This window comes from Nematostella vectensis, chromosome 8, assembly GCF_932526225.1.
Source record: "Nematostella vectensis chromosome 8, jaNemVect1.1, whole genome shotgun sequence".
In the NCBI taxonomy this organism is placed as follows: Eukaryota; Metazoa; Cnidaria; class Anthozoa; order Actiniaria; family Edwardsiidae; genus Nematostella; species Nematostella vectensis.
Window position 1 is genome coordinate 8534253 of NC_064041.1, and position 27342 is coordinate 8561594.

The window sequence follows — 27342 nt, forward strand, 5'->3', positions numbered from 1 at the left end:
TCTTTCTCATCATTGATACGTCAACAAAGATGTTTACCCGCATATACATACGTACACGCCGGCGTTTTGCGCGCTTTCATTGGAAGATTATGTGACTATGTAAAAGATGTACTGTAAACCCCCTTCATTCTCCATCGAAGGGAGCAGGTAAGGGCGTTGTCTTTCTGATTTTCGGGGTGCGAGAACCCCATTTTTCATTAAAAACACTGTATTTGAGCCAATCTCAGGGTGAGGGAAATGCCGGGGTGGCGCCGGAAACTCGAAGAATACTTTCGTTGGGAGTAGGGGGGGAGGGGATGTGTCTTTTCTTGAATATCATTTAAGAAGGACTTATTTCCCGACACCACCTGGGCGGTTGTTATTTTTCAGTTTTCTTGAAATTTTATTGACCAAAGAATTTCTTTATCAAATTCAAGAATATTCTATAATTATTTCAATCGGCCCCAATTTCATTAAAATAAGAAATAAATCATCCACAAGGTTGAAGTGTTCGAAAGCAGCTGCACTGACGTCTCGCGCATTAGCTTTTCATTGGAGCTTTATTTCCAAAACGCCTACGCAGACTACCTAGTCTTTCTACAATCTGTCTGTAGTCTCTCTAAGGGCGCGTTTTTTAACTCGTGATTCCGGAATGAGAATGATAGAATAGAAAAAAGCGCGCGTTCGTTTATCTCGCGTTTCCATCCCGGAATAGAATGAAGGCCATTCCACCCGTTTTGCTACCTGTAGCAGAATGACTCGAATGTCATTCTGAACATTCTCTACCAACCATTCCCATTCCAGAATGATAGGAAAAAAACGCACTCTAAGTATACCATGATGAAAAGAAGAAAGACCACGTTTTGTTCATTTGGAGTTTGTGTTTGCGTTTATACTGTTTTTTTTACCTCTGTCTTCGGTGTCCATATAAGCGCGAAGTTTATAAAAATAAGTATCTATAAATGTGTGTTTAAGAGTGAGATACTTGTTGCTCGAAAAGACGGCAATACATGAGCTTCACTGGGTACCAGTCTCTCGCTCAGTCGTACCCAGTGTATAAATTCATACCTAATTTACAGTATTTTCAAAGAGTGCTATGTTTATAGGAAATACGTTTTTCAAAATAATATAAATATATTGTAAACACATAAGCTAGCTCACCATGAGTAGTCTTCATAATCATGGCTTTTTTACTCGTTTCTTTAGTTATTCCAGTTTTATACTTGAAAAATGAATGGGCGGTTTGATTCTTATTCAATCACGGCGACTTGGCGGTGACGCTTACTGAGAAACGTGCACGTTTTATAGGATCGTGTTTACTATTTGCGTATTTTTAAATTAAAAGTGCATTTTCACAAACTACGTGCGGCCGTAATTATACTCAATAAAAGCGATACAATTCCATCAACATCCTCTTACATATCATATAAATGTTCCTTCATTTTTATTTACAAAAAACACCGCCGCACGTCCCAAAACACCGGCTTTTTTAAATCCCTGATAGAAAAATACAAAGCAAAAAGTCGACTTTAGTTTTGTAAGCAAACGATTGGAAAATTCAATTAAAAATACTTTGTTCTTTTGTGTTCTTTTAAGTGGTCCAGAACTAAATCTTACCCAAGTCTTACCGGTCTAATTTCCGTTTAAATAAACCATTTTTAATTTCAAAATGAGTGTGATATAGTAAAGTGACAAGGCTGCAAATGTGTCTTCTTTTACCAACACGGAGCTGTTTCCATTTAAAACGGTGTTAATAAACAGAGATTCTACCTTAATTATCAGAAAAGGGTTGAGACTATCATAACAACAATTTCCGAAAAAATTCGCATGATTTTATCTTTTCTGACATTAGATGAGACGCAAAAGCCATTGTGTTTTTTTATCTCAAAATTCCAATGAAGAACATCAATTGGACCGAATATGAATATTCGCTACATTTGGTAAGGAAAAATGGTAAATTCTTTTGAATGAAATAAATGAAATGCATGGTGTTTACAATGAAATCTCACCTTTGAATATGTTCTAATGAAAGAAAAAAATGATCAATCGGGACCCCCTCTCTCCTTGTGTTGCGTAAAAAATTGTAATTGTCTAATTTTTTTTTTGAAAAAAAAGCAGTAATCAAATTACAGTTTTAAAAGGATTCAATGTGTTTATTCCTTATCTAAAGGGGAGATACAACCTTAAGGCAACGTAGAAATTAAACAACTTAGTGAAAAGGCTATTGTAAATAAATGGAGAGTTGGAGTGGCTTGAAAAAATCCTACAATGACAAAAAAAAATGTATTTTTCAGCTATAGGGTGATGAATAGAACTCAGACATCTACTGTTTGGCGTTAAATAGGGGTTAAGTTGAATTGAAAATAAAGGAAATCTTTCTGGAAAAAAATACTTTCTTATTTGGATATCCTCAATTTACAGCGCTTGTGTGAGCCTGTTATTCAAATTCCTCTCTTTGTGGCATATACGACGATGGATTTTGCCTATTGGACTCAGTAAAAGTTCTTCCGGACACAAAAGTCTTAATAGAATAATATTGCAAAAAAAAAAAGGCTGCTTTAGTGGCATCTCACGCTCTCGGTCACCTCTTAAAAATCACTATTTTTGTCTGCAAAGCGTTTTTGAGTCCACTATCAAATCTTTGAGTAGCGCGGTATGAAAGACATTTTAAGCGTTAAGATAAATGAACATGATATTTATATTACATCGAGTTTAACTTTAAGTTATGTTTCAATAAGAACAAAAGATTATCATACAGATCACATGCTCCATTGTTTTTGTTTTTGTATAAAGAGACAGGGAACGTTGTATATAATGAAACCCGGCTTAAAATATAATCTTCATTTTCCTTTCCATAACTTGGACAATTTCGAAATCTAATTGTATTTGACAGCCGTTGGTTTTCGTGTGTGACAGTTTGACATTCATGATATATTGATCTGTCCACGGATGAAGTCAGGCAGACTGTCACAGGCCAACATCACCGTGGCAGCTGGTGCACCACTGTTTGTTAGACTCTCGAAAAAGTACCTTTTTTCTAGAGAAAGACAGTCATAATTGAAAGCAAAGAGGAAGCCTTCGATTTCTCCTTCTCTTTCACGCAGCAGCCAAATGCCAAACTGTTTTCTCTCGAGATACAGTATTGCACTGTTGGAGACGTCAAGGTAAAAAACGCATGGTGGAGGTGATATCTATCACATTAGCACGTCAGAAGCCATTACTCTCTAAACCACGGCTTCTCGATGGCATTTGAGTTATCAAGTTGAAGTTAAAAGAAAAGTACAAATGTAAAGGAGAGTCCTTCTTCAATTCGAGCAATCAAGTACTTGGAAATATAGTTAGCAAGCCAAAGGGGAAATTCACCACCGTGTTTACATCAAGTGTTGGAAAGCTCTTGGATTGTTTGAGAGAAAAAGGAAACAGCCAAAAAGCTGAGTATACACTCATTCTCATAGCTATCACTGAGAAAGGGGGAAACAAAGAGAGATAGATTTACAACGGTCGGATTTTGTCAAATATAAAACGACGTTCAATGATCACTTCCTGAACCGTAGACGTAACTTCCAGACAACGGTGCGCTACTGAAAAAGAATCCAGACTCCCACTCATTGCCAAACGTATCAACTTCAACAATCAAAGAAAATCACTATTTCCTTACAAGAAGTCTTTGTTTCAGGGTGTGATTCGCTTTTTAAACAAGCGAAAAAAGGGTTAAAGGTTTTGTGTTTCGCACACCTCTCAGTTGGGGGGTCTACTTATCACATCCCTGCGACAAAACAAAGTAAAATACAATACTGAGATTGAAGGAGCATTTTGCGTGGATAAGCCCGTAAGCACGGCAGACGCACGTTATCAAAAGATTTGAGCTTCCTTTGACAAAAATAAAATCTTAAGTACTATCACCATCAGTTGTACTGATGTGCTGATTGCAACATTAGCAAAATACCAGAGGCGATTCGGATTGGATGAGGTCACGCCTAGAAGTTTAATGCACTCAACCATTGATTAGAACTTTTGCGGTTATCAATTGAGGTGGAATACGATAAAAAAAAGCCGCACAACGTCTCACCGGTATGAATAGTACAAACGACTCTATGGTTTTTCCACCAGAAAATGGATTTTCTCCCACCCTCGTGTATATCCTAGCGATCCTACAAATCATCATTATTATCGCAGCAGTCGCCGGGAATCTTCTCGTATGCGCGGCTATATGCCTGACCGAAAGCTTGAGGAACACGGCAGCTAACTACTTTATCTTCTCTTTAGCCGTGTCTGATTTACTAACTGCTGTATTCTCGATGACTTTTGATGTCGAGCAGATCCTGTTAAAATGGTACTGGGGCCATGGCTCAGCCATCTGTAGCCTCTGGACCACTGCCTATCTTATCATGGTTCCAACCTCGATTTTGAGTCTACTGGCCGTAAGTTATGATCGATATAAAGCGATCTGTGATCCCCTGGATAAGTTCAGAGAGACGAGGTTTATGACACGTAAGCGAGCCGCGCTTATAGTGTCTTGCCTTTGGATATACTCCTTCGTGTTTGCACTCTTACCAACAATGGGCTGGAGACTAAGATCCGATGTCATCAATAAAAACCAGTGTATTTTCAACACGACTGTGGAATACTCCCTGTTGAACTCAACTTTGAATTTTTACGTGCCCCTCTTTATAATGTGCGTAATCTATTTCAGAATTTACAAAATTGCCAGCGCTATGAATCAGATGTTTGAGAAAAAGGCAAGTATTTCGAATGGAAACACGAAAAACAAGACAACCAACACTAGAAAACACTCGGGCGGAAAGAACATGAGCCGAACATCTTCCAATGATGGTAAAAGAAAGCTTCTTAGCGATCGAGAGGTCTCTGTGAATGCTTGTCACATGAAGTCCATTAAAAGACAACGGAAAAAACTCAAGAGGAATATCAAGACTGCTAAGAGCATACTACTCATCGTCTGCACGTTTTTCTTCTGCTGGATTCCTTACACCACGATAAGCGTAATAGGGATGCTCTGCTGGCCTTGCTATTTCTACATCCCTCAGGAGATCTATTCTATTACCCTCGTCATGGGCTATCTAAACTCTGCTCTTAATCCTCCACTTTACTCGTTTCATAATCCGAAATTTCGCGAGGCGTTTCGGAGGATTTTTAGGATGAAGAAGAAGGTTGGGTCACCTCAGCGGGGTTCGACTAGTCACTCGCCTACCAACGCGACGAGAAAGATTAGTGTATACACAGGCCGCAAGAACTCGTCTATTCCGACCGATGAGAAGACTAATGTATCCTGATACTATGAGTTTTATTAAGAGAAACCTATGTATTGTGGACAGTGCATAGTCTTTTGTACTTAAGACGCGAAAAGTCACTCGCCTACCAACGCGACGAGAAAGATTAGTGTATACACAGGCCGCAAGAACTCGTCTATTCCGACCGATGAGAAGACTAATGTATCCTGATACTATGAGTTTTATTAAGAGAAATCTATGTATTGTGGACAGTGCATAGTCTGTTGTACTTAAGACGCGAAAAGTCACTCGTCTACCAACGCGACGAGAAAGATTAGTGTATACACAGGCCGCAAGAACTCGTCTATTCCGACCGATGAGAAGACTAATGTATCCTGATACTATGAGTTTTATTAAGAGAAACCTATGTATTGTGGACAGTGCATAGTCTTTTGTACTTAAGACGCGAAAAGTCACTCGCCTACCAACGCGACGAGAAAGATTAGTGTATACACAGGCCGCAAGAACTCGTCTATTCCGACCGATGAGAAGACTAATGTATCCTGATACTATGAGTTTTATTAAGAGAAATCTATGTATTGTGGACAGTGCATAGTCTGTTGTACTTAAGACGCGAAAAGTCACTCGTCTACCAACGCGACGAGAAAGATTAGTGTATACACAGGCCGCAAGAACTCGTCTATTCCGACCGATGAGAAGACTAATGTATCCTGATACGATGAGTTTTATTAAGAAAAACCTATGTATTGTGGACAGTGCATAGTCTGTTGTACTTAAGACGCGAAAAGTCACTCGTCTACCAACGCGACGAGAAAGATTAGTGTATACACAGGCCGCAAGAACTCGTCTATTCCGACCGATGAGAAGACTAATGTATCCTGATACGATGAGTTGTTTTAAGAGAAACCTATATATTGCGGACAGTGCCGTCTGTTGCGCTGGGGTATCGACCAGTCACTTGTCTACCATTGCGCCAAAAATGATTGGTGTGTACACAGGCCGCAAGATTCCCATCTATGAGCAGACTAATATATCCTGGTAGGATGATTTATGCAAATTTAAACCTATGTATTGCGGACATTGAAGTCTGTCGTACTGGCAGATCGATAGAAACCCATGAGAGAAAACTATTTATTCCGGATAAGTCCCTCGAGTATTGACGCAACAAATTATTCGCCAACGCACCTAGTTTTAGTGAGTAGCGTGTGTGTGCCTACGCACTTTTTAATTCCTTGCTCACTTTTTTTAAAATTGACGTATTCGTAATACCTGACGCACTTTGTAATACTTGACGCATTTTGTAATACTTGACGCACTTTGTAATACCTGACGCACTTTGTAATACTAACGCATTATAATAAACTTGACGCACTTTGTAATCAACTAGAATTTCCGCGTTTAGCAAAGCTTAGTGTGAAAGGTGTTAAGTTATTATTCCAAAGTGCGTTGGTGCATTCACGCTACCCACGAAACCTAGCTGCGTTGACGAACAACAAGTTACTATAAAAGAATAAAACTGCATATAATGAAGAAAAATGTTATACATACAAGTCGCTAGCGCAGATTAAAAGCATAGTTCAATCACGCAAAATTCCAACCTGGTTATTCCTTAAAAAAACGTAAGGCTAGTGTCCTAACTGATGCAAGGAGAAAGAATTGTCCCTACGATATAATACATAAAAGCGCAAGGCTAGCGCATATTCTGAGCGATGATTCGCGATTAACTTGCGACGACGAGGACGAACACGGCCATCTTGAAGGAACTCTACCTGATTCTGCAAGAGATTTTACTACACTGTTACTATACATGAAAGTGAATTTATTCCGAGCTATGATTGCTCTTGCACGCGAGCACTAGGTGAGAACGACCATTAATCGTCATCCTAAAGGGACTTCCTTCTTCAGTGAAGAGTCCATTCGATTTCATCATTGAAATCTTTGTCACAGATGTTCGATGTAACATTTAAAGCCCATGTAGCCTTTCACTAATAGCAGAGATAAGCTATCAAATTCGGAAAACTTAATTGAATTAAATGAAATTTGAATTTTCTACAGCACTTTAAAAAATATGGGGATTGAATCGAGGGTATCGTCTTGTTTTGGCGGGAAATCTAAAACTCGTTGAGATTCTGAGACAGTAATTCCACAAAATATTGATAAAGGGTCTTTTATTGCAATACTGCTACCTACAAAACCCTTCAATATTGCATATTTTATTTACTCGAGCGAACACGCGTCTTTTGCCATATGTGAACCGAATATCATTTGATAGAAGTAAACGAATCGACTAAATTGAAAAATTCTGAAAGGTTATACAGACTTTAAGAAATGCATTCCGATTTTGGTTTCCATGTAGATACAATTGAAACACCTTAATTAGCAACAAAGACACCCTTGGGGCCTTCAAAACTGCCCTTAGTTACGGGGTTTTATATTAAGTAGATCACTTAGGTTTTAAAAGGTTTTTAAAAAAAAACTTTACTATCCTTAATACTGAGGTGGTGTTTGAAGTATTTGCCCATAGAAGGGGTTTTGCTGTAGCGAAGCTTGTATATCGGCTCAAGCAAATTACAAGGACTGTTTTATCAGTCAACCATTTGCCTCCAGCGCAAAGCCAGGATTTGCTAAGGGAGGGGGGAGGGGCGCTGGGTCGCAACTATGGTTGTCGTATCATAATATCTGACCCACTTTTTTGTCCCTGTCAAAAATGTATAAATGGTAGATAGCTTTGCATTTGTAATACTAGATTGTAATACTAGAGACATTAGCATAGAACGCTTAAATAGTTCGAGCAACAGGCAAGCAAAGAAATATGCTTGAATAAACATAACAGCACTACAATCCTCCTAGTTGTGATGTTCGTCTACGCAATGCAAAACTGTGAATATCGCATGTATTTAATTAATTTGTTCCTTGTATCCGACTTGCGCTACGCGTGGTTGCGGAAACCCTATGTAAACTAGATATTCCTCTTAGCAGTGAACTTAATCCGCTTGAATCACGGCGTATTTCAATCCACCTTAGAACTAAAACAGCTCACTTTTATTTTTATAGGGTAAAAAAGAACAGGGAAAGTTGTATTTTTAAAACAAAAACAAAACAACACTGTCACTCATGTCGGCTCTACGGACTTTAAGGAATGTGCAAATTGCGCCAGAACCGACCAGCCAAAACTTACCACAAGACAAAGGAAATGTCAGGAATTCAATTTACCATTTTGACATTTACTTTGACCTAAAGTCAGTCAAGCGAAAATTTGCCAGCAATGCTGACAGGTGCTAACGCAGTTTGCACGGGGCTTAACAAATTGGTGGCCATGGTGGCGCGCGCAGGCCCGAACCCAGGATTTTTCTTGGGCGGGTGCGAAATCCGAAAAAGTTGACCTAATATTTTCCGGGGGGGGATTTTTCTGATAAAAATCTGACCATGCCTTTGCAGTAACTCAACGGGACGTTCATTGTCGGATTTGGCTACATACCAGAGTGATCTAGCTGATGCTTAATAGTTTTGTCTACAAATAACACGTCTATTGAAAAGTGGACCTTTGTCCGTTGTGTGTGTGTGGGGGGGGGGGGGGGGGGTGGGCTGCGTCCCCAGCAGCACCCCCCGCACCCCCTGGGTACGCGCGTCTCACTAAAAGGTACTACAAGGGCCCAAAGTGCGCATGCGTGACATTCTGCTTTTATTCTGTCGGTGCAATGCAAAGCAATGACTAAAGCTCAAACTTTTTTCATAGGAGAAAATGGTACTTTCTGTGTTTTAGCGTTGGTATGGTAGATATAAGATCGCTTTTTCAATAGTGGGCCACGCTTAGACGCGGGAGATAACGGGTATCCATAGAAACACATTTCCAATAAAAGGCATTCAAAAAAGATTTGTTGCAAATCAAGGCATGCGTTATTAGAACCAGTGTCGCAAATGTGAGAATTTAGACCTATATTCATCAATCTTGTTCTGAGAAATGTGTTTATGTTGGGCATTCGGAATTCGCGCCTTGCGCGTTCCCTAGAGTTTCACTCATGCCTATATATTTAGCTAATTTCATTCGTCTTTTACTTGACCTTACCAGTTTGCATTACGCGTCGTTTTTTCCGGGATTGTTTTTCCCCAGTCTTCTGCTAGTTGATACATGAACATGTTTGTATATTTTACATTACATCTATACTTGTAATATCGTCTCCAATAAACTGGTACGCGTCACTCCTCACACCTTGTGTGTTGTTTATGTAGAATATACAATAGAAACATTTTCTGTGCGAAGGATCGCAGAGACTAAGCACAGAACTGTTGTTTTTCTCGCTCAGTCAATTCCTTATTCGGAAGTCTGCTTCAATCCTTTTTTGTCGCCCTAGAATTGTGTACCTCGAGAATTTTGACGTAAACTTGACGGAATTTGTGTTTTCAGCGATCTTGTAGGCCGACATTTAAATTGGCCCAGGCTCTAGCGCTTTGAAAACATCACAGGTTTTCTGCGCTCTTAGCCCCAGGCTCTTTTCGACCATTTAGAAAAACTACTTCTATTGATTGATATGAAAACGCTTTGAATTCATAAGTAGTCAATAAGGAACTAGAAAAGCTTAAGCCTGCTGCTTTGGTTTGGTAACTTTTTTTAGAGGTAAACATGTCAGTAGTGATGTGTAATGTAAGATATGTAAGACTATGAAAATTATTTTGGTTTTAACTGCTTGCCTATTTTTTGGTATTTTGGTCCTTGTTGTTTTCTTCCTAAAATAACTTTATCCCTCATTGAATGTCATTTTAATGTTATGGAACATTTTCAATAAAATCTAGTGCATTGTGTTGTCTTTCTAGTGCTGTTAATGATATGTATGTGCTATAATTTCAAGCCGGATATTCTATGCCTTCGCATTTAATTCAAAATAAACAATATGCTAGCATAAATAGATATTGTTTTTTACTTTGCACTTACATAAATGAAATAATAAATTAAATCTAAATTATATTGTTAATACAATATGGCTCACTTTGGGTGTTAAAATAAATTTAACCCCAAGTAATAGCACATTGAGGGCAGTTAACCAAAAAAAATGTTAAAGAAATATTTAACAATTTTCAAACACATTCTCATTTTTCCTGAATTTTATTTTGGTGCTATCTATGCTGCGGGTATTTGTAAGATTTTTACACTGCAAAAGATAGAACAACCAGCCCCATCTACTTAAATGAAGCACACCTCAAGTCCACCCCCACCTCAAGAGATGATGCTTCTTACCTTTCTTGCCCCAATCAGTGTTATGATATGGCTTAACAATAAAAAACAAGATTAAACATATATTTTTATTATATCCAAAGGTGGTGGGCAGTAGCATCTTTGTCATAACACAACACAGGGCCTAAACAAATTGCAGATCTCAGGTATTCTAGTCAACCCTGCGCACAGGGTCTAGTATGAGAATATAACTTTCGAGCTAGATAAAAAGTGATATAATCTTCAAGCCTAAGGAATTCTTTATTTGTTCCATTTTTGACGGTCGAAAACTTAGGCAAAAAACATAGGCAATGTGGTAATGATAGGTAATGATTTTAAGACTTGAAAATTTGAGGATTATAGATTAAATTCATTAGGCCTTGAAAGTATCATAAAAATATAAATATACAATAAAAATTTCTTTCAATGCTTTCATAATTTTTATAATAAAGAAAACAGTTTTTAAGATAAAGACCCATAACCCTAATATTACCCCTCTTGAAATACACAGCCAAGTAATAACCCCTCTTAGAAATTCACAGCCCAGGTATTACCCCTCTTGAAATACACAGCCAAGTAATAACCCCTCTTAGAAATTCACAGCCCAGGTATTACCCCTCTTGAAATACAAAGCCAAGTAATAACCCCTCTTAGAAATTCACAGCCCAGGTATAACCCCTCTTAGAAATTCACAGCCCAGGTATAACCCCTCTTAGAAATTCACAGCCAAGGTATGTCCCCTCTTAGAAATTCACAGCCCAGGTATAACCCCTCTACGAATCACAGCCCAGGTATTGTCCCTCTGGAAATACACAGCCCAGGTATTGCCTTCTTGGTAATTCACAGCTCAGGTATTGCCTTCTTGGAAATTCACAGCCCAGGTATTACCCCTCTTAGAAATCCCCAGTCCAGGTATTAGCGCTATAGAAATTCACAGCCCAGGTATTACCCATATAGAAATTCACATTATAACATAATAAAAAAATGCTTTTTTTGTTGTTGAACTAATTTCTTATTTAGAAGACGTGTAAGTTCACGGCCATTTTTTAAGCAGTTCAGGGGATTCGTAGACTTTATGAGTTCAAATTGGAAGAGCAAGACGGTGATTTTTACCATCGTTGGTCAATTGAAAAGTTATTTGAAAAGAAACTAATCTTTCTTTCAGACCCCCAAAACGACAGCGATTCTTGATAAGGCCGAGCTATTATCCGCACGAACCATCCTAGATACTGAACACCAAGCGGAAAAGCTCTTTGTTTAGGAAGGTAGCAATCTAAAAAGGTCTTACTGCCCAGAAAAGGTTTCTGGATAGGACTAGAACCATCCTTCTTTCACGTCAATCAAGTACATTCCAGGCGCGTACCCAGGATTGTCTAGGGGTGGTAAGGGGGGGGGGGGGGGGGGGGGGGGGTGCGTAGTCATAGTTATCATATGAAAAAATCCTAGTATTTAAAGATTTAAGAAACGAACCGTTTTTTTGGGCCGCCTATGTACGTGCCTGCATTTATCTATTTATAAAATAGGAATTCTCATTACTCCAAAAGACAATGCTCCCTAATAAATAGATAAGAATAAAAATTATTTTCATTGCGAAAAAGAACTGGCTACTTCATACATTCATCTAATAAGGAGAAGCCATGGTTGAGTCTAATTTGTAAGAAAAAGAATAACAACGAATTCTTCTCAAATTCAAAACAAGTCCTGAAATAGTTATCCGGAGACAACATTAGCCAAAAATTAATCGCTTGTTTTTATGTTCTTTTGAGAATGGAAAAAGCCGAAGCAATTAGTGCCTCCCAAGTCATACATGAGTACCGATAAATATAGATTAGGCGCGAAGAAGTGTGTTTCCCTTCAAGACAGGAAAAATTAAATTAATTCTCAAAAGACCCCCTTCGATGCTGAAGACAGTTTTAGTTGTAAAAGAGGCCTGAACTCTATGGGTAAGGTAAGCTTTATTATAATTCAATGCCGGTAAATGAATCATAAAAACGTTAGAGAAAATGCCATGGGGCAATGAAATTTAATAAGATATAAAAAAATAGCATCCAAAAAGGATGCTATATCAAAAAACAATTCTTAGTGACGCGTTTAATCTCTTGGATTCAAGGTGTCGGTGTTTCAGATCGCTTAAGGATGCACTTGTAAAGTAAAAATATTTCTAGTGGATAATGGTTAACTCTCATTCTACGGATCAAAACGATTGATGACTTTTCTGCTCGACCCGTTTCCCAAAACATTGCCTAGTTGTTATGAATTTCTGGATCGTTTTTCTAATATCCTTTATGAAATTAATGTGGAGAAATTTGATATTTAAGCTGTAAGGGAGGAATCTTAGGCAGTGTATTATTTTTCATTCTTAGAACTATTATGCCTTCATCTAAGGCACCGAAGGCTACGGGAGCTGGAGCTATGATTGGCAAAACACGCGTACATTGTCATTGGATCACCAAAAACATCCTCTGTAACCTATAATTCATAATTTCCAGCTAAAGGCGCTTTAAATACAAAAAAATATCTTTTAAAAATTAGGAAGTTAAGATAATTTTAGGGCTTGGTTTCGATGCATCCTAAATTTCCAGGTTTCCAAGGGCTTTTTGCAAAGAACGTAGAATGTCTTTTGCCCCTATTTCTTAAAATATAGGACCGTTTTAAAGTATTGGAAGAGATTTGGCAAGTAAGAATTCTTATCCGAAAATATATTTAAATATCAGTTTTTTTTAACTGAAGTGCGGATAAAATTAAGATTGTTTTAGCATACCCCAGGTGACCTTCCTTTCCCTCGAAGATCACATAAAACTCGCTATTGGGTAGCTTCACGAAGCTTTCAATTTTGGTTTTCGGGAATTCATGTACTGTAGATTTTCAGACTCGAACCGATACGATAGCTTCACGAAGCTTTAGTTTTGATTTTCATAGGATTCGGAAGCTTACGAACAGTAGACTTTCAGACTCGAACTGATACGATAGCTTCACGAAGCATTGGTTTTGAATTTTATAGAATTCGGAAGCTCACGGCGGTAGGCTTTCAGACTAGAACTGATACGATGGCTTCACGAAACTTTGATTTTGATCTTCATAGGATTCGGAAGCTCACGAACAGTAGACTTTCAGACTCGAACTGATACGATAGCTTCACGAAGCATTGGTTTTGAATTTTATAGAATTCGGAAGCTCACGACGGTAGGCTTTCAGACTAGAACTGATACGATGGCTTCACGAAACTTTGATTTTGATCTTCATAGGATTCGGAAGCTCACGAACAGTAGACTTTCATACTCGAACTGATACAATAGCTTCACGAAACTATGATTTTTTCGGCGTTCCGGGAGCTCACGAAGTTTGTTTATCATCAGTCTTGGGAGCGCAGGACTTTAAGGGTTCCCTCGAAGCTATAGCTTTTCTTAGACTGAAGCCCTGAAATTCTTGCTGAATAGGTATGAAGAAAAAAAGCACGGAAAAATATGAACCTAATTATGCAAAACAATACTCATTTCATGACCTTCATTTCAGTTTCCCTTGGCCTTTTATATATATTTTTGTTCTTGTTAACATTTATAATTTTTAAAATTTGTCATATTATTTTCATATTTTCCTCCTGCCTCTAATTGTAAATACGAGCAATGTCTAATTGTGTGCATATTTTTTTCGAAATCACGTTATTTGCTCGTGATTGTCGGGAGGCAGTAGAAGTAGACTAAAAATAATTAATCTTAATAGCGTCCTGTTTGCCTGAAGGACTCATATATTCCAACATCAGAATTGGGAAAGTGCGTCAAGACGAAAAGACTGCAATTTGTTGATATATCGCATCGCGCGTCGTCTAATTTTCGGCGTTGATAATTTCCTTTACTCTCAAAAGCAAAGCAGCTCTCTTATCGTAATTCTGAATGTCTAACATGAACGATTGCGATAAAATACTTGGCTGATTGAATACTTTATCATAAAGTGTAGTAACATATTGAGGTTCCCTTATCTCGATCAACTTCGTTAATTATAACAGCAACTTCTGAATAACTATGATATACAGTTGTTCTGAAAAGTCTGTCCAGCGAAAAAAGACATTTCCAATGTTAGAAATGCCACGTGACTCGTTATACATTCACTCTACATGACTATGTTTCCGAGAAGACTGGAAACGGGAAAATAACTTCAACTCACAAATTCGAATCAAGGCTGCTTACCATGTGTGGTAAATTAAAAAATATATATTACAAATTTATGCAGATAAAGTAAATGATTTGTGAGTCACGTGAAAATTCAAGCATTAGAACTGTCTTTTCAGTGCTATGTCCAACCCTTTCAAAGACTTCATATCAAGAAAATTTAGCCAAAAATTGTCGTTTTTCCCAAACGCGGTCACTTCCATATAAGGAAACTAATATATTCCTTATTTGAAAAACCTGCACGATTCTTGTCGTTTTAAGGCTGCCGTACCGCAGGTGCTTTGCAAATTTTATGAATTGTATTCAGAAGAGAAAAACAGTGACTGTGACCATTTTAAGTGAATGGAAAAAGCCTCTGAAATGAAACTAAAATTCCTCGGTACCAGACCCCTAAAGCGACAACGGTTTCTTTATATGTTTCACGAATTGGGGGGGGGGGGGGGGACAAACATGTACAAACCAAAGGAAGCAGGGTTACTAATAAGTAAAATATATAGCGAGATGTAAGTTTGTGGGTTTAGCTCTGAGGGGCGTGGGAGCACCGTCTCCCTGGATCTGCCATGTACTAGTTTGCATATCGCTGGTGATTTTGTCTTTGTGGGCGTCAACAATATGATGATTTTGCCGCTGCTTGCGAGTTGCATATGACTTTTATCCATATGATCGGTTTACCAATCCATTGTTCTGATTCGGAAGAACAAGACCAGAATTTTGAGCAGGGGGAGGGGGGGGGGGGGGGTTCGTTTACCCATTTAGCGGACCATTTCCTCTTGGTAGACTTTCCAGTCAAGTTGCCGGGCCGCAGGTGCGAGGGGGGGGGGGGGGGGGGAGTGCGCAGTCATAGGTATCATATGGATAAAGCATAGAATTTGAAGATTCCTTAATAAGAAATGACCCACTTTTGGCCGCCAAGGGAGGGGGTGCGCGCTGTGCACCCCCCTGTGTTACGGGCCTGAGAACAATTACTTATAAGGGGTTTGATGCAAGGTTCCCAATTAAGGAACACATGAGAACAACTCTTTTGCTCCGGTGAATAACAGTAGTAATTGCTGATAACAAACAGAGCGGTGCACAACTAACAATCTCCAGCCTGTGCTGTTTTTATATCCATTTTCCACCACGCCTACGTAGACAGCCTACAGCCAGTTTGTACCTTGAAATTACAGAAAATCGCCACCAAGTTCTAGATAAATAATCAATGCCGTTTATTAGTATTTCAGCGTTTTCCCCTAAAAATTCGTCGGGTTATCTGTGGTGCAAATCAAAACTTAGTTTCCAGGCTCCCCATAGTGGATGGAAAGAATGACATATGCGGTTGTTTTGCCTGGGATACTTGCGGTTGCGGCTCCCAGGTCTATTCATAGATCCGACATGTCAATCACGCGCGCACGAATAGCCAATAAGGAAAGAGATGATGCAATAACAGTCATGTGGTCCCACAAATGTCCCACAAAAAGTCGGCAATCGACGGCTAAAAAGATTGGTTTGAGATATTTTTCTGCGAATCTGGACAAGCAAATAAGCATCTTCAGGTCAGCGTAGAAGGTGCTAGTCCTGTTTTCTTTGACCAGCCACTTTTAGTGTAGAGTTGGGACTCAAATTGCAGAAAAACACGTAAAATTTCTGCGAAGAAACGAAAAACAAAAAGCAAACAAACCACATACAAGAACAGCGTAAAGTCGTCATACCATTAAATTTGTGTTTGATATTATCCTATGTTTACTTCAATAATATATAAGAATGAGACTGCCGTTTTGTTGCTGTAAATTTTGATGTTTGCCGATAAAAGCGAATTCGGCATTCCCCATTAAGATCTACTTTTCCCCGCACTTGAATCACTGCAAGTTGACAAAAATAGCTTTAAAAGCACATAAACACATCACCGCTTTATCTTATCATCTTATCATTCAACAACCAAACTTGTAGTTATCTATTTCTATTCTTCTATACAAGATTTTCAGCAAGCTTGGACAGCAAATCAAGTTTCCATCATGTTAGGTGACCATGTTTTATTTCCCAAGTCGCAGGAAAACCCCAATTAACGTCTGTATTTTAGATAAATCCGAGCAGGACTCACCGTCCTCATCTGACATGTACATTTGGGTTGCACTTCGCTGGCTTCTATTTGCTGTTTTCTGATTGGATATCCGTGCGCGTGTCGGATCTATGAATTCTGGATGCGATATCTGTGCTTATTTTTCTGCTTAGTTCTAATTTGTCTATTTACATACCTGTCTGGGATACCTGTGACTGTGCTGACTATATCCGGTTGGGTAGCTTTAAAATCAATTAAATTATCTATAGACAATTAATATAAAACTCTCAGTGAAGAACGTGTCTAATTCCGTTGAGATCTAACGTCAATCCTCAAAGGTTGCGGAAATGCATAAAAAGTATCTAAGAAGATAAATATTTTGCAATAACGCTTTAAACGATGATAAATAATTACGATGAGGCTATTTTAGTGTTTGTGATGTGTCGTTCTCGTTGCTACGACAGTCATCGATTTTCGCCCACACCTTTATTTTGTCATCCCTTTTTATGTCTGGGCTGTTGAATTCAATAATACTCATCTATTTCTTTTCCCCAAGGCAGCTTTGAATCCGGTTGTAAACTCTGAAAGTCCATTTAGGCAAAACGCTTCTCAATATCTTTGACAAAGTCAACCTCTCTCGCTCCAAGAATGAAAATAGCAATTCAGACGGACACTACCACATTAACGGTGCAAACATGACAACTCAAGAAAAAGCTCGCCAAACGAAGAGGTCTTCCGTTGTCTATTGACGTATTTGGTGAGTGATTTTTGTGACGTCAAACAACCAGAAGATTTAGTAGCAGCTCTAAAGAGAGTCGTATCTAAAGTCTCCCTCTCCGCCCTTTTTCCGTGTCGCTCAAAAATTGCCTTATATAAACCATTCCTCAAAGCCATTCAAGAACTTACTCTGCTAGAATTGAAGAAAAAGGGCTGAAGAAGGCAACGGTTGTCTTCTTCATATTCTGGCCGTCATTTTGTAAGTTTCAAGGGACAACCGTTTCTTCCAGGTATCACAATTTGCTTGCTGTTCTTTGCCTTAAAGATTTAGATAATCTAACACGCTTTCCCAAGTCTCACCCCTTTATGGTTTCGTAAATATGTTTTTGTTTGGGGGGTATTTAGCTTAAAATAGCCTTGAGGTTTAAGCGGCCATCCTCAGGATCTTAGAGGCCGCTTAAGCAATGAAACTAAAAATACGGTTTACTTTACGATATAAAAGCAACTGTTAAATGTTGAGGTCCCATTGGTTCCTCGTATGCTCGTTTCCTTCTATTACCTGTGAAGCAACAACTTGTTTACCTTTATTAAAATTTTAGTCTACAAAAGGTTTATAGTTTTTTTTTTTTTTGGAAAAGGGGTCCGTGGGGGCGAGAGAAAAAAAAAATCGGAGCGAGCTGCCGGGAGGGAGTCTTTGCCAGCCACTCGCCCCCCCTCGCCTTTAGCGCCGCTTCTCATGCTAGCTAAATTTGAATCGGAGGAATTGAGTTCAAAATAGAAAGGATCGGCGGAGATTAAAAGGACCCTTTCTCTAAAAGATCACTATTTTCCTTTGCAGCAATTTCCTGATTTAACGCCGTTGTTCTAGTCTGAATTTAGATTACACTTGCGCCGGGGGCTATTTCAGCTAAGTAAATAAACGGCTTCAACTTCCGAATACTTTTCCCGATAACGTGAAGCTTGTAGAAATGTTATCAGTAGTAATCACACACGACCAAAAAATCTTCATAGACACAACATAATCTGGTCACTGATAACAAGTGAATTTGAAGTATTGCTTTTATAATGTTTACAGAACGTCAGTCTGGAACTAACAGGAATTTTTTTTCTAGATTTCAGTACACTTTGTATTCAATACAACATCCTAAAGTAACCAATTACCTAAGCTTTTTGTTTGAAAATTAACAATAATATATATTAACAAATGTTGCGCATAATCCATCTTAATAGCCTTTTAAAAGAAAGTAACTATTTAAGTATTTATCTGAATTAAACTTTTGCACCCTGTTATAGTTTAAAGGGGAAGATCCTGACCCTCTATCTTTCCCTATTTCAAAATGCAACCACAAAACTTTGATTGTCTTTTTTAACCAAAAGCTTCGAGAAATTTTCAGGTTTCATTCTTGTCTGGACACAGGCATTCGCTTGGGCTTTGCAGCGTTGTGAAGAGGGGTCTGATAAGTGAAATTGTATCACGATGAAGGGGGGCTGAACTGAAAAGAATGTATGGATTGTATGGGTTGCTAACCCCCCCCCCCCCCCCCCTGAGCCCGCTCATCTACAAGGAAGCCTAATTCGGAGCGAGCAAGAGAGCATAAGATAAGAGAGGGACACTTTGATATTACCCGCGCGCCATGTTGATTCTGGCTATTTTTGGTAACCACAACCCCACCACTGCACGTGAGAATTTATACTCACCCTACCCCCGCGCTTTGGCATTTACATCTTGTTGTTTGCCGCAGTTTTGTGATTTGAAACCGAAAAAAAAAAAAAAACAAATACCCAAATACCATCGAAAATTGAAGTCTAGCATCAAGGATCCGGCAATTGCGGTTTATTAAAGTGATGTAGTACTTCGAGGATTGCAAGATTTCGAAAACGTTTGAAAAAAAAGAGACTTCATTCAAAATCAAGAGCGGAAAACCTTGTTCTTCAAACACCGCTTCCACTTTAACTTGCAAAGAGTGATTTTAATGTTTTTTTTTTTTTTGTCAATCTGTAAAACAGTCAAAATATTGCGGAATAATTGGTTCTTTTTTTCTTTTTACTCAAAGTCAGCAGGAAAATTCTACATGTTTTGTTACACACATATTTTATTAAACTTACTTAGACTAAGCGTAGGAGTACCCCTTTAACCTGTTATCAAGGGATTTCTATATTCATAGGGTTCTATTTATCTATTGGAGAACGCGACGGAAATATGTTAGGCGGTATTTGGGCATAAAAACGAGATCTGGTACACCCACATTTTTCGGAATTGGAACTCGTCATATGACTTGTCTTGACGGGTTGTCCACCTAGAATTATACACCCAATGTTTCACATGTCACGCGACTCAATATAAAGTTCCATGTTAGAAATGTCACGACACTCAATATAAAGTTCCATGTTAGAAATGTCCCGAGACTCAATTTAAAGTTCCATGTTAGAGATGTCATGTGACTCAATATAAAGTTCCATGTTAGAAATGTCACGAGACTCAATATAAAGTTCCATGTTAAAAATGTCATGTGACTCAATATAAAGTTCCATGTTAGAAATGTCATGTGACTCAATATAAAGTTCCATGCTAGACATGCCATGTGACTCAATATAAAGTTCCATGTTAAAAAAAGTGACGTGACTCAATTCAATATATGCTAGACATGTTACATGTCACGTGACGCAATATAAAGTTCCATGTTAGATATGTCACGTGACTTTCGGCAAGTGTAGAATCAGGCGTGTCACAGACTGTTGAAGGGAAACGTTTGCGAACGATAAACTGTGAATCATGCAGTAATTTTCTTCAATGAAAATATATCTAAATATAAATAATGAGTCAATTGGAATGTTTAGCATTTAATGTCTTTTATGAGAACAACACTTTCAAAATCAGCTCTGTGTTGGAGATTTCTAGAATTACAAGTCGTTAAAAGAAAACCTCGCTCATTGTAACAAGGGCATACAACGAGTCCCCTTCCTAAATGGCACAACTCGTCGTTTGAATATGTTCTGATGCCGAAAATATCCATTTTAAAAGTTGCTGGGGAAAAAATGTCTGTTCCTTTTTCCCAGGAGGAACATTCCTTTTTTTCCCAGCCAGCAGTGGTTAGGCATCTCAGCACATTTAAAATTGCCCATATAACGATCGGGACGATTTTTCTCCCCAGTATCCGCTCCAAACGCCTCAAAGAATTTTTCCAGTACAACTAGTTCGACTCCACAAATTTGCCAGCAGAACTATTTAGGACGATTTTTTCCCAGCAAACCGAGGGTTTTACATTTTCCCAGCCAGCAAAATAACGGGCTGCGGAACAGATATTCGTTTTGTGCCCTTGATGTTAGTTCAATGTCAGGTATAAGAGGTCCAACTTCAGGGGAAGGGCCTGATAACATCCAAGTCTATTTACAGTATGGTTAAATGACTTATGGAAAATACACCTAGCGGGGTATTAAGAAACCTTGCAAATGTCGCAATTTGATTGGTTGAGCTACTAGTGGGCTATAAATTATACAAGCTACTATGTCAAAAGGACCGATTATTTAAGATTTTGAGGCTGTTTTTGTTCAAGCTAAATAAATATGAATAAACACCAATGTACTGCAAACTTTCATTGCCTTTCAAGTAAAATATGGTCTGAATCCCGCAAACATTGGCCCATTTAGTTATTTAAATGCGTATCTGATATTTTCCAAAGAGAACAGGTACGACCGGTAAATTTCCCTTGGAGGTTTAAGAAACATGTCGAGTAATAAGTCGTCTGGCATTCCACTTTAGAAATTGTTGTCTCAAATGGATCGGCTGCTCAAATAACCGATTAGCAAAATACCCTAATCGCTGTGGCTTTTGTAGTTGATATAGGTTTTATAGGTTTTATATTCGTTGCGGTTTTCAAGACATTACTTCCTCTTCTTTATATTCAGCTGTACATTTGGAGCGATGCTTATCTGCTAAAAGTGTGCCAATATACACATCGTCCAAACGGAGAGAAATTCCTCTAACCAAGAAGATTTTCCCTCTAGAAAACGTAGTTGGCCGTAGCCAGTGAAAAATATAAATAGTAGGCCAGGTTTTTCTAGTCGTGACATATTCTACAGTTGCAATTATTTCAAAGTCTCAAACACCTATAAGTCATTTACACTCACGCTTTTATCTCTCACTTTAAACATAATTAAGTCAAATATTTAGACAGTGCTCTGAGAAAATTTAGAATGTATGAGAGCCCTGCGGTGACTGTTCACTCCATTAAAGTGCACACCATTTCTATTAGCAAAACAGTGGGAGAAAATCGTATTAGAGGGGGCTTTTTTCACGAAAACCAGCGTGAGCACTTAGCTGAAAGTTTCCCCTTGAGGACGGTAAGGAACTGATGATTAGAGAAAAAAATATGACTCAAATGTCGGCTTGTTAAACCTTCTCAAATAAACCCGGCGGATTTTCAGAACGATATTAATTACAATACTTTTACTATTATATGAGGGGCTACTGCTCGCTACTCATCTTTTTCGCAGATTTGTTGACGATGCTTGCCCGAGGGCGTGTTTTATCACCTGAGAGGAAGAAATCCCCCCAGAAAACATAAAACACACGTTTGTTCGCTAGAGGAATCACTTACTATTAAAAAGAAACAATTTCTAATAGACTTATTTCAATGGGTAGAAGACCGTTTTAATGAACCTTTCGAAGCTATGTATTCAAAAGCTACATTTTTTGTGACCGTTGTTTAATTTTCGTTAGTTTGTAAAAAAAGGGACGTTTTCTCGAGACTCCCTGGGTCGCAGCTAAAAGATCAATTGCGATTATCATACTAGATTCGAGATCTTCCAGATGTTGGGGGCTGCGTAAGAGATAGAACTGGCGCCTGTACATGCATGTCAACTTGTGCGATATATAATCATATTTCCTTTCCCCAGGTCTTACAGAAGAGTCGGGTTTGTTTACAAAACGAAGAAGACGAAACAGAGCGACAACAGATTGGATCAGAAACAGAGTTAAGACCATCTGCTCGCGTTACTCGAAACTCAGTCAACAAAGAACATTCGTAAACGGGTTTTGTAAAGTACGACAATCTGCTTGGAAGCACTGTAAAAACATCATTACGAATAGAAACGTGACCTAAGGCTTTTAAAACCATTCATTTTGACACTTGTCCTTAAGAAAGTGGTTATTTACTCTGAACGGACACGATCGCCAGCGTCAGACTCATTTGCGTCTCAAAGCTCTGTGGATGATCCGTTAATTCAAATGCTGCTATTTCACTATGGATTGCGTGCTCAGCGCGCGGTGATAATATATGGACGATATATAGCCGAGCAAATCGTTCTGACAGACTAATACGCGATTTGTATGACCCATTAGTGTTTGCTTGTGAAACCATATTAAAAGCTCTGAACAAGCTAAGTGGATGGTTTCAAGAAATAGAAAAACTTGTGACTCTAACACAGCAAGAAACCTAAAAGCGAGGAACTTAAAAGTGGCCTAAACTCAAGCAAGAAATTAAAAGTTATCCAGGATGAAGTCTTTTTAAATCTGAGCTGCGAGGGTAAGTGGACTTTTTTTAGAAAAACTGACAAACCTGAGACTTAAAATCAATCAAGAAACGACAAATTTATCAGGAATAAACCTTGCAACAAATTGTCACCAAACCGACAATACTGAAAAAGCATGAAAAACAAGGAGTGAAGGTAACAACAACATAAAACAAGAGGTTTTGGCAATTTGTACTAAATAGCTTGGTTGTTGAAAATTTATCCTCCAAATTAATGGGTTAAAACAGGAAACCAGCACAACAATACAAAATTGTCCACCTTCGCCTCTAGCCAAGTGGTACTCGCGGAAAATAAATACAGCGAAGTGAAACGTGTAATTAAAGCCAGAGGCAAACAAGAAAAATCCTGAAATGAATTTAACGGTAAACACCACTGTATCCCTTCTAGAACAATTGAACCACTCGCCGAATGAAAGTTTCAAGATCATCTGCATACTAGCGTACATAGTTATCATTATCGCGGCCGGAGTTGGGAACGTTTTGGTATGTGTTGCGTTCAGCATGAGCCCAATACTTCGGAAGTCACCTACGAACTATTTCATCCTATCCCTTGCGGTCTCGGATTTAATCACTGCGACGCTATGCGTCCCTTTTGACGTGGATCAAACGATCACCAACTGGAGGTGGAATCACGGGTCGTTTGCTTGTAGCGTATGGACCACGGTGTACCTCATAGCTGTACCTTCCTCAATTTTGAGCCTGTTAGCGGTCAGCGTAGATCGCTATAAGGCGCTTCGTGACCCGTTAAACCGGTTTCGCCAGACTCGGTTTATGACGCGTAAGAAGGCATGCATCATTATTGGACTTCTTTGGACATATTCCCTGCTGTTTGCGATCCTACCCGAGATCGGGTGGAGATTGTACGAGAACAATGTTATTGACAATGTCTGCTACTTCAATACCCCTCGTGAGTATTCCATATTGAACTCTTTTCTGAACTTCGTTCTGCCCGTCCTTGTTATGTGCGTTCTGTATTTACAAATCTACTTTATTGCGAGAACCGTCAAAAGCACCCCCCGTCTCGTCAGCGATAACTCGTTCAGTGATTCCTCAGATGAGTGTGAGCGCAGGAGGGTGCAGCGATGCATCAGGAAGAGAATTAAGACGACCAAGAACATTCTGTTGGTAGTTTGCACCTTTTTCTTCTGTTGGATGCCATTCACCTCCTTCAGTCTCGTCAGTATGTTCTGCACAAAGTGCTACTATAACGCACCAGAAGAGCTCTCCACGATTTTTCTCATTCTGGGTTATTCAAACAGCGCTATGAATCCTTATTTGTACGCCTTTCGGAACCAGAAGTATAAAGAGACATTCTCTAAGCTTTTCCGAAAGTTAACAATAGTCAGTCGGTATCCTTCCTCCTTTCGCCGAAGTCGGACAGACCCGACCAATTTGTCCGAGACTCCAACACAATTTCTGACCGGACAAAACAACATAAATAGGCAATAGACCCAGCATCGAATATTAAATATTAATGAAAGTTAAGATGTGAAAATCTACTGATCTAGTTATTAAAGGCGTGTGTAAAGGCTGTGCGTTGACAGCTTTTAGCATTCCCACGTGACATTGAGTGCTTCGTTTGATTGGTCAGGGACGTAAATGTGGAAAATCGACAGCATAGTCCTCTAGACTTGTCCAAAATACGACACCAAGGGTTCATTCAGTGGAAGCATTAATGGATTAATAATGATATTGCTCACAGCAAGGACCCGTGGTGATCTACATCTGGGACGAAGGGGGTTATTAAAAAAAAGAGTTAATGTTCTGATAATGATGATTATTATCGTTTTTGATAAATTACCTCGACTCCATGACGTCTTCCAAAACGACGTGGTGACGAGAAAGGCTGGCCTAGTTACCGCAAGACTTCCTCTCTTGAACATTCAGTGTTAGCGCCAGTTTGAAAACCGGTGAGCGTTCCGTTAGTATTAGCTTGCCGTTAGTATCAGCTTCTCTTTGTAGACCGTTAACGTTCTGTTAGTGCGCCGTTAGCGTTCTTTTAGTAATAGAGTCCCGTTTGTAGACCGCTAGCTGTGATTGGCCGAAGAAATAAAATAGATCTATAAAAAATGCGTGACATGAACCGGCCACGAATGGGGGCTTTGTTCTCTTGACAACATGAGCAACATCCTTAGTATACCGCTAGTGTTCCGTTTGTATAGGCGTCCCGGTTGTATACCCTTAGCGTTTCGTAAGGGTACCATTAGCGTCTCTTATTCCGTTAGCTTCTCGAAGTTTACCGTTAGCGTATTGTAGTATACCGTTAGCGTCTCGTAAACATACCGTTAGCGTCCCGTACAGTACCGATAGCGTCTCGTTAACATCTTGTTAGCGTCTCGTAAACATACCGTTAGCGTCCCGTACAGTACCGCTAGCGTCTCGGTAACATCTTGTTAGCGTCTCGTAAACATTCCGTTAGCGTCCCGTACAGTACCGATAGCGTCTCGTTAGTATGCCATTAGCGTGTTGTAGTATACCGTTAGCGTCCTGTAGTATACCGTTAGCGTCCTGTAGTATACCGTTAGCGTCCTGTAGTATACCGTTAGCGTCCTGTAGTATACCGTTAGCGTCCTGTAGTATACCGTTAGCGTCCTGTAGTATACCGTTAGCGTCCTGTAGTATACCGTTAGCGTCCTGTAGTATACCGTTAGCGTCCTGTAGTATACCGTTAGCGTCTCGTGCATGTAGCGTTAGCTTACCGTTAGCGACAGGTTAAAGTTTTAGAAGAAATAAAGTGCATAGGTTTTTTTGGCTTCTCTCCGTTTTAATGCTTACTATTTTGGTGTTATGGTGGGGTGTTCCAGGGTTTTTAAAGAACCAAATCTGCGCGATCCTTCAAATGAGTAATGAGTAGGACGATTCACCCAAGTAGGACCTTAGCTAAGAAGTAACCTAAGAGAAAATAGCCTGCTATTAAAATAAACGATCCCTCCGCCTTTCCTCCGATTGTACCGATTGTAGATGGTGCCACGGGTTAATATTCATAGAGATTCTTTTACGAATTAATCCTCCCCCTTCCCCCCACTCTCTCTATCTCCCCTTACCCCCTCTTCCACCCATCCCTCACTTCTCATCCTGCTTGCTCACGGGACTGCGCGTAACCTAAAATCTTATGATGGCCGTTTAGACGACGGATTGCATTTTCTGCGATAAAGCATTGTCTACCGCCCACAAGCAAGCTAATTATTTACATTGTTTGATGTATGTAGGAAATTGCCTCGCGGGAGGGCTGTTTCGGTCCTTTTGCTTGTAAGTTACACTGATAATTGCTTGTTAAACGCAAACAAGGATGTTCTAGGCATATATCGCTAAACAGCCTTCAGGGAATCTAAACCAAAACCAAATCATCTGTTATCGTTAATACAGTAATGCAATGACAGAAATTAAGAAATATTATTTTGCACTCATAATGACATGAGAACTTAACGACATAGTCTTGAAAATTTTGTACAATTATTTTATATATACGCAAGGGATACATACAGCTGACATCGAAATGTTTTCCACCTAAAAATACATTTCCATCCAAATATCACGTGACTAATTATATAGTCACTTTCCGCGCATTTAGTATAACAAGCGGGTCACAGGGTGTTAAAGTGGTCCGCATTTGCTTCCTTCTTGACTCATTAATGTGTCATATGCAATATTGGTGATAAAATCTATTCAACCCTCATTCTAGCCAGATAATGATAAAAAATCTATTCTAATAATGATCAAATATATTTCATCGTCATTTCACTTCCAATATCGACAATATTGTGTTCTTCATTGAAAAAGCAAATAAATGGATGTATTCATGGCTTAAAACAGGATAATAGCTTAGGTTGGATGATAGCTTAAGTCATGTAGTAACCTTTTTTGTGGAACAACTAGAATTGGGTTTGGATGGACAATTTGAAATAAATTTTCCAATTGCATAAAGGTGCGTCAGGAAACCATGTGTGGTCTCAAGTGCCAAAAATCGATGCGTTCGGCTTTAATTCGGGGTTATTCGGAAATGTTTTGTTTTCGAACATTGGGAATTCTGTGGATCGCGAAGAAATTTCTTTGCACCCCCGCTCCAGCGCACCTCGGTCTCTCGCGCGCCACAGAATTCCCAATATTCCAAAACAAAACATTTCCGAATAACCCCGAATGAGAGCCGGCTAGCAGGCTATCGATGCGTCGAATTAAACGGGCGCGGTCAAAATATACAATCACTTTGATGGTTTTCGTTGGATGTTGAATAGTGATTTCCCTTATCTCCTTATAAACAGATTTACGCATAATATATACGCTACGTTACGTAGAAGACAAAAACTAGCTTTCAAGGTAGTTCTACTATACGTTCAAGTTTATACAATGCAAAATGAAAGTGCGATAGCGATTTGAAGAAACAGAACAAAAAAGAACATTCATAACACACTCCTCAAAAGAAGTGTTTTAATTTTTAACACATTGTGAATGAATTCTT

The 27342-nt window shown here is 39.0% G+C and overlaps 2 protein-coding genes across 5 annotated transcripts; both read left to right on the forward strand.

Annotated features, from left to right (window-relative positions):
* On the forward strand, positions 1-25637 carry LOC5519299 (tyramine receptor Ser-2). Of its 4 annotated transcripts, XM_048731610.1 has the most exons (3): positions 12291-12380; positions 17199-17395; positions 22252-25637. In XM_048731610.1, the coding sequence occupies exon 3, from the start codon at positions 23238-23240 to the stop codon at positions 24333-24335; it is 1098 nt and encodes a 365-aa protein (XP_048587567.1). In that variant the 5' UTR covers positions 12291-12380; positions 17199-17395; positions 22252-23237; the 3' UTR covers positions 24336-25637. The 4 variants fall into 4 exon arrangements, with proteins under 4 accessions (XP_032220100.1, XP_032220102.1, XP_048587567.1 ...); XM_032364209.2 differs by lacking the exons at positions 12291-12380; positions 17199-17395 and adding an exon at positions 1-147; XM_032364211.2 differs by lacking the exon at positions 17199-17395 and having other exon boundaries at positions 12094-12380.
* On the forward strand, positions 2773-8069 carry LOC5519307 (octopamine receptor beta-3R). The gene has a single exon (XM_048731609.1). The coding sequence runs from the start codon at positions 4053-4055 to the stop codon at positions 5268-5270; it is 1218 nt and encodes a 405-aa protein (XP_048587566.1). The 5' UTR covers positions 2773-4052; the 3' UTR covers positions 5271-8069.
* Positions 25638-27342: the final 1705 nt, after the last annotated feature.